Here is an 8,272-nt window from a genome sequence, read left to right on the forward strand (position 1 = left end):
GGGAAGGACTTTCCCATCCCCCCCACTTTGTTTTATTGGGGACTATTCCCCCACACCTCTTTTCTTCTCCATTTTGGGGTCTCTGGAGCAGCTGGCCATATTTTTTCCCCACTCAGGAGAGCTCTTTCCTGGACCCCAGCTGGGAATCTCTCCCTTCCCTGGTATTGATATTCCCTCCTCCCCCAAACCAGGGAAGACAGGGGTCTATGATTTCCCTGGCCTTATTATCTGACCATACTAGGCCTAACTTGGGGCCACAAGGGGTATCTGAAACCCGGGCCCTTGGGCTTTAGAGGAGTCAAGGCCAGGCCTTGGGGAAGGGGGGGATTGGGATATGGGAGGGTGTCTCCTGTTCCCCCTAAGCTGCCTCTGCCCTATTCTTCAAAAGGCCATGTTCAGATTCCTACTCCATAAGTGGCTGCACAGCTGGCCAGGGGCTGGGAAAAGACAGATGGCATAGGCCCCAAGGGTTTGACCCCAGCTCTATCCTCCCCACTCCTGTTGGCCTGGTTTTTGTACATATGTTAATAGCGCGGATGCCTCAAACCCGACGCCACATTTTTATAATTGTGATTAAACTTTATTGTACAAAAGTTTTCCATTCTTTTTTGGCTTTGTGATGATGGGAATTTGTCAGTATCACCTGATGTTTGGGAGAGAATGAATAGGGAAAACTGAACCTTTGAGGTACATGATCATGGATAACTTAGGATCATAAATTTAGAGCCAGGATGACCTTAAAGTTCATCTATTAAATTGAGGGGTATAGGAAGTGGTGGACTCAGGTACCTCTTCATCTCTCCATTCTCTCTTCTTGCTGCTGCTGCTGCTGCAGCATATAACTATTGTGATTAGAAATTATATCAGTGGGTTCCTCTGAGGTGTTTCTAGATCCCTTACCCTGCTCTTGGTTCCCTTTGCAGAGTCCCTTGCCCTGCCATACCCATTTCAACTCATCCCCCTCATTTGGGAAGAGGGGAGCAGAGAAGGAAAATAGGCTGAGGTGATTAGTGGTGATGGGTCAACTGCTGTCAACAGGGTCAAGCCATTTCTCCCTTATTAATATTCCTTCTGTCTGTTTTCCAAGAGTCCAGACAGCCCCAATTTGAGGGTAAGGGACCTGAGCGGTAGTGGACAGTCACCACTATAAATCCCACCCTGGGTCCAACTGGCTGGCTGGCAGATGCAGTAGCTGGTCTGGGTCAGCAGGAGGTGCTTTCTCCACCCGAGGAGAAGGCGGGGCCAAATGAGAGTCGCTCTGGACTGTAGGTGGGTTGTTTCCTAGAAGGGGCCGTGCTTAGGATAACAGCTGGGATGGGGGAGGGAAGACGGAAAAGGGAAGATAAAAGGAGCTGAGTTCTTATGAAATGGGATGGCCAAGCTTTTGTCCTAAAGCGTTTAGGAGGTGACTTTTAAGCTGTGGAAGCTGATAGACCACTGCCAAGCTGATCTCTTCCAGGTAGGAAGTTCTTATCCTTAGTTCCACCCAATTCCTGTCTCTATTCACTCTCATACAACCCCTTCCACACTGCTGCAGTTCTGCTAATCTGCCATCCTCCTTCCCATGCTGATTCCTTCAGCTGAAGTCAGGAACAAAGTGTTGCTGGGGCTCAGAGCTTAGTGGGATCAGACCTTCCTTCCTGCTCCAGCCACCCTGTTCCCATCCCTTGATTAGACTTTGTCTCCTGGATATTTTTGGACAGTAAAGTCAGGCTGAGTCCAGCCAGCTCTCTGACCTGAATAGTTCCACTGACAAGAGTCCTAGAAGAGCCTTTGTGGGAGATGGGTGAGTATGACCAGGCTCCTGGCAACCCAAAAATAAGCCATTTGGGAAGAGCAAGTAGCCCCTGAAAGAGGGATGGAGCATCCCAATAGATACTGACTGGCATGGCCAACCCCAACCTGTCTTTCCCACCGCACTTAGATATGACAGACGGAGCCCGGAATCTGGTGTACCTGGTGACAGGGGGCTGTGGCTTCTTAGGGGAACATATGATTAGGACCCTGCTGCAGATGGAACCTCGGCTCAGAGAGCTTCGGGTATTTGACATTCACCTGGGGCCCTGGCTGGAGGAACTCAACCCAGGTGAGGAAAAAGGAGGTACTTTTGGGCCCATCGGGGACCCAGCTATCTCACCCCAGGACCTGTTTTTCCCTGCTGTCCATCACAAAGGGAGGCAACCCAACTTCTCCCTCTAGTCCTCATGGGGAAGCTGTTTATGACTGGATTGCATCTGGACTGGGAGGAGTGACTCATGGATGGAAAGTTATGACTTGGAGGGTGTTACTCCAGTGGGAGCAGAGAGGGGAAGGCCAACATCTGTTCTCTCTCAGGGCCTGTGCAGGTGACCCCAATCCAGGGGGATGTTACTTGTGCCGAGGATGTGGTGGAGGCTGTAGCTGGAGCAGATATAGTCATTCACATGGCAGGACTGGTGGATGTGTGGGGGTTGAATGACCCTGAGGTCATCTACAGGGTTAATGTTCAAGGTATGGGATCTTTAAACCTATCCATCTGTGTTGCTCTTTGCCCCAATTTGTGCAGCCAACCTGACCAGGTCTCGGTCTCTCTCTCTCTCTCTCTCTCTCTCTCTCTCTCAATCTCCCTTCCACTTATTGGTTTTCCCCTGGAATTCTGTGCCAAGAAAATTGGCCAGTGGAGGGGAGGATGGGCGTAGGGGTGTGCTTAGGATAGGAGGGAAGCTGGGGGGAAAGGAGAACAAGCTCTGCCTTCTCCCCTCAGGGACTCAGAATGTGATTGAAGCCTGTGTACAGACTGGGACTCGGTTCCTGCTTTACACTAGCAGCATGGAGGCCCTGGGGCCCAACAACAAGGGACACCCCTTCTACCGGTATTCCCCATCTTTCTCTCCTTCCCCCCACCCTTCCTAACTCCTGCAGGGGCCCTGTGCTAGAAAATGATAATGAACTCCTCTCACAGCATTGTGGGGGTGACTGGGAGTCCTTAAAATATACTTTAAACCAGAATTATGTGAGAATGGTACAATAGGAGAAACTGGGCTAGAAAAAAAAGTAGTTCAGGAAATCGCTGAACCCAGAATAGGTTAAAGTCCAGCTCTGCTATAGAAGTGACAACTTCTCTGAGCCCATTTCCTTAGATTCATCACTGTTTGGGTATTCCTGGAATGGAGTGCCACTGGGCAAACCTGATTTTAATCTTCTGAGTATTGACTGAAGTACTAAGAAATTAAATGACTTGCCAGGATCACACAGTATGTCAGAGTCAGCACTTTGAACCCAGAGCTTCTAAAATCAACTTTCCATCCAATATACCACATGGTCTTCTAAAAAATCAGGGATATCATCATAGCTGCATTTTTCCACAAAGCAATTGTGAGAAAAACAAGATGATGTTTCTAAAGATATTTGAAAATTGTAACCTTAAATTTAAATACTGAGATATTAGACTTTTTCCTTGCCCCCTGAAGCTTGAAGAGTATGCTCTGTGTCTCCTACATCCAGGGGCAATGAGGACACCGCCTATGAGGCAATACATACAGAGCCCTATCCCCGAAGCAAGGCCCAGGCAGAGAGGCTAGTCCTTGAGGCCAATGGGAGAAAGGTAAGGAGGTTCAGATGCTTGGGAATCCTTCAGCACTGGAGTATGGAGTGCATTGAGCCACCCTGGGGAAACTGAGGTCCATGAGGCAGAGCCAAGACTGAAATTTAGGTATTCCAATCCCTGGCCCCTAACTCTTTCAAAGCCAAGAACAGAAGCCCAGAGTAAAGGAGACAAAGGCTGGCTGGGATGAACTAAGTCATTGGAAGGTGCCTGAGGTCCTGAAGTTTCCCTCTAAGACACATACAAATGAATGTAGTTAAATGAGCCAGGAGGGAGGAGAGGGACAGAAAGCTTGAGTCTCAACAGCCACCTTTCCTACTTAGGTCCGGGGTGGACTTCCCTTGGTGACATGTGCACTACGTCCCACCGGGATCTATGGTGAAGGTCATCAGCTCATGATCGATTTTTACCACCAAGCCCAGCGCACTGGGGGGTGGCTTTTCAGGACCATCCCTCCCTCTGTGGAACATGGTCGAGTTTATGCAGGTGAGGACCAAGCTTCTTGTAGGAGAAGGGTGGGTGCCAGCAGTGCATAGACAAAATAAGGGTCAGGAGTGTGCAGACAGGGCCAAGTTATGCAGCAGCTGCATTATGTATGTGGGAAAGGGCTAGGAGGAGATAGTCTTTTTGGAGCAAGAGTCAGACCTAGGAAAGGGGCTGACCGCCTGTGCAGGTGACATCCATGGCTGGGGAGGGGTCCATGTGGTCAAGGAAGGAGACTGACCCATGCGGGTTAGTATTTTCAGTATCTCTGAGAGTTCCTTCAGTCCTAGGTGGGGGTGTCTGAGCAACATCTGGCAACATCTGATCTATTCCCTCAGGCAATGTTGCTTGGATGCATGTGCTGGCAGCTAGGGAGCTAGGCTCCAGAGCCACCATAATGGGTGGGCAAGTCTACTTCTGCTATGACGACTCCCCTTACAAGAGCTATGAGGACTTCAACATGGAAATCCTGGGTCCTTGCGGTATTCGAGTGCTGGGGACCCGGCCCCTTCTGCCCTACTTCCTGCTTTTCCTCCTGGCCATCTTCAATGCTTTCTTGCAGTGGCTACTCCGGCCTTTTGTGGTCTATACAGCTTTAATTAATCCCTACACTCTAGCCTTGGCAAACACTACTTTCACTGTACACACCGACAAGGCCCAGAGACATTTTGGCTATCACCCTCTGTTTGGTTGGGAGGATTGCAGAGATCGGACTGTTTCTTGGGTGAAGACCAGAAAGGGACGTCCTGGTCCTCTTCCTCATGTCCAGACCCTGAAAACAGAAGATCCTGTGCTCTAGGTTCCATCCTCTGATCTCGGCCAGGAGCTCTCTTCACCTAGTGACTGAGCCCTGAGTCAAGGTTACTCTGGTTTCCCATAAATGACCCTGTCTGTGGGACTTTTCACTCAAGGATCAAACCCTAAGAAGAATGGAAAGTTTCATATTTTTAGATTCTTTTCTCAACTCTACTGAGGAAAATCCCACGCATGTTCCTTGTGACCAAGACTGAGAAAAGGTAGACCTGGGTGTTAAATGCCATTCTCTGACACTCCCCCCCCCATCCAGGGGATATCCCTCTCCAGTGTGCCTAGAAACACCTAGTCTTGGGGAGAGGTTTGCCTAGATTCTAGTGCCTCTCACTAACCCCAAACCCCCATCCCCCAGTGACAGCGACTCCTAGATTCCTAAGAGCTCCCAGGGCTCTAGCTGTGCCCTCCTAATCCTAGCCACCAACTGGCCCAACTGAGAACTCAGGACCCAGTCTGTTCTGCTATGCTATTTGCTGCTTTATTCTCTTATCGGACCCCCCCATCCCACTTAATACGCACTGTGGTATTAGCCCACCATTGGCCTCCCCAATCACTTTGATATTAAATGCATTAGCCATTCTTCCTGAGATCTAAGTGACTGCGTTTCCCTCTTCCCACCTCCGCCCCAGACTGGCTTCTGCCTCCAGAGCCCTTGTCCCCCGGGCCTCCGGCTCGTGGCGCTGCGCCCGCCCCCTCCCCGGCCCGTGGCGACCCCCGTCCCCGGCAGAGGGGAGGGGAAGGAGAGGCAGCACACGGCTGACCCGCTGGCTGGACGTTTGCTATTTTTCCCGTGGGGGCCCGGCCCGGCCCAGGGTGGGGAGGTCTCGGGACGGGACATGCAAGGCTGCAGGGTGGGTGGGGTCGGGGTCATCATTTTCCTTTTTTTTTTTCCGTTTGCTTCTTGGGCACCAATGGTGAGGACGTCCGGGGGGAGGGGGGCCATCGGAGAGAGACGAAGAGGGTCTGGGCAGGCGCCCCCTCCGCGGTCCTCTCCCCGGCCGCATCCCTCTGCCGCTCAGGATCAGGTGTCCTGGTGCCAGCCCCCGGGGTCCCGGGCACCCCGGCGTCCCGGGCACCCCGTCCTCGCTCTGCGGGCCAAGGGAGGAAGGGAGGGGGTGGACACAGGATGAGAGGAGCTCTGGAAACCAACGGGAGAGACGGAGGGGCGAGGGGGCGAACACGGACACGTCACGCGACACGGCTGCACAGCGCGGGGCGGGGGAGCCGGGCCGTCCATCCACCGTGTCCTTCCACGCGGGTCAGGCTGGAGAAGGGCCGGGAGGCGGAGCGGGGCTGGGCGGGGGAGGGCGGGGATGCATAGACACAGAGTGTAGGCGCCAGGAGCGCGCCGGGGGCGCGTGTGGAGACCACGGACGCGTGGCATGGGGACCACGGACGCGTGGCATGGACGCGCGATGTGCTTAGTGAGGGGCAGAACCGGGGCGAGGGTCTGGGAGGGGAGGGGAGAGCCCCCGAGGCACCCCTTCCGTCCCCGCTCCAGACCAGCCTGAACCCGTGGATACATGTGGACAGGATCCATGGAGGGCTTCTGACTTGGGGCCCACCTACCCTGAGGGTATTCTCTTGTGTGGACAGCTGTGCACACCTTTCCAGTTACATGCAAACATATCTGCACCCAGACAAGACACCTGAACACACAGTCACAACAAGCAGCATAGCATGGATGAACACATGCCTCTGATGACTCTAGGATGTGTCTCTACCACTCTCCCCAGAGCCAAGGACAGAAACCCCAGGGTAAAGCAGACAAGGCTGGCTGGGGAATGATCTCTGGGGGTGTAACCTCCCAGAACGCATGAAGACCCAAATGGTGAAAGGAGTAAAGGAGTTCTTATGGGTTTCTCAGAGGTCCTTATGGAAACCCTTATAGATGGGAGGATGGGAGAAGTGGAAATGGGACAGCTGGCCAACATGAGAGGGGCACATGGGCACATCTATCACAAAGACAGCATGGGGTGAGGTGATGCAGAATCAGCACCCTGTGGGAGTTGTCTCTGAACACAGAGTGGGTAAGAAAATTGTCTGTGTGTGTGTGTGTGTGTGTGTGTGTGTGTGTGTATGTATTTACCTATGTGTATGTGTCAAAACCATAGAATGTGAGAATTTGAAAAAACCTTAAACTATCTAGTCTATCACCACCATTTTGAGAGGAGGAAGCTGAAGCCCAGAGAGGGAAAAGGTAAGAGATGTACCCAAACTGTCACAGTTGGAAGGGCAGAGCAAAGACTAGGACCTAGGGTTCCTGAATGCTCATTTCAGGAGTCTTTCACTACACTGAGATTCCTTTCCTTATGTGTTCATGTATGTGTGTAGGTACATAGGGGTGGGGAGAGTTTTTGCATTAACTGGCCTTTATCCTAGGCTGGTCTGGGCTTCCTGGTTTGAGGACTTTAGCAAAGGTTGAGGGGACCTGGGGGTGAGTGATGGGAAGCAGAGGGGCTTTGAGAGACAATCTAAGACTGGAAGGGTGAAGGCTGAGGGCTCAGTGGCTCCCCATTAGAAAAGGGCTTTAACCAAAAGTTAAAAAGAGACAGCAGTAGCAGAAAAGCAGCTCAGCAAAACTTTCTGTTCTGAGAAGTCTACTAGCCTTTTCCTGGAAACAGAGGCCTCTGCTGACCAGGGCTGTGGAAGTAATTTTCTGTGGGCAACTACTTCAAAACAGACACTGCAACCACAGTCATTATCTATATCCATGAACACAAAAGATCTGGGTAAGGGGGTAGGTGATGCACATATGTGTGAGAAAGAGGTTGTGAGAGTGGGAGGCTGGCAACTTTACCTATGATGTCTGTTCTATATGGGATCAGTGAGGCCTAAAAATCCCAAAATAGCCATACTCTGAGGACAAACTCATGAAAGCCAGGTATGTGCAGGAGCATCTATATGTAGGCTTCAGAGGTGGGGTGGAGAGGGAGGGAGACTGAGGAATTATGTCAATGCAATGATATTAGTGATCCAAGAGTAGAGTGTGTGCATTTATCCAACCGTGTTGATGGGTGTGCATATTAAATGGACATATATCTGAACATGGAGATGCTACCTGGGAGAGGACATTCCAAGGTTATCTATGTCTGGTGCATAATTCAACTAGTAGACCAAAGTGGACCCCTGGAACCTATCTCTTATGTGTATATGTGTACATGTGTGCTTGTGTGCTTGTGTGTACTGAGATACACACTAAAAAAAGATATTAATACACACACACATACTGATGCACATATGCACACTCATACACACACACTTACACATACACACATACACACACACACACACACACACACACACACACACACACAGAGAACTGCCCATCCCTGAGAGGGCATGTCTCTCCTGGCTGGGGAATTATTTATTGCTACCATAAGGAAGATCCAGCCT

At 51.3% G+C, this 8,272-nt stretch overlaps 1 protein-coding gene across 2 annotated transcripts; it reads left to right on the plus strand.

Moving 5' to 3' along the window:
• The first annotated feature begins 1,281 nt into the window (after positions 1 to 1,281).
• HSD3B7 (hydroxy-delta-5-steroid dehydrogenase, 3 beta- and steroid delta-isomerase 7) lies at positions 1,282 to 5,482 on the plus strand. Of its 2 annotated transcripts, XM_074207042.1 has the most exons (8): positions 1,282 to 1,459; positions 1,704 to 1,786; positions 1,925 to 2,086; positions 2,335 to 2,490; positions 2,744 to 2,852; positions 3,484 to 3,583; positions 3,907 to 4,069; positions 4,405 to 5,482. In XM_074207042.1, exons 2-8 carry the CDS (start codon positions 1,783 to 1,785, stop codon positions 4,863 to 4,865), a joined length of 1,155 nt encoding a protein of 384 aa, XP_074063143.1. In that variant the 5' UTR covers positions 1,282 to 1,459; positions 1,704 to 1,782; the 3' UTR covers positions 4,866 to 5,482. The 2 variants fall into 2 exon arrangements, with proteins under 2 accessions (XP_074063143.1, XP_074063144.1); XM_074207043.1 differs by lacking the exon at positions 1,704 to 1,786.
• Positions 5,483 to 8,272: the final 2,790 nt, after the last annotated feature.

The sequence above is a fragment of the Macrotis lagotis genome, chromosome X (assembly GCF_037893015.1).
Source record: "Macrotis lagotis isolate mMagLag1 chromosome X, bilby.v1.9.chrom.fasta, whole genome shotgun sequence".
In the NCBI taxonomy this organism is placed as follows: Eukaryota; Metazoa; Chordata; class Mammalia; order Peramelemorphia; family Peramelidae; genus Macrotis; species Macrotis lagotis.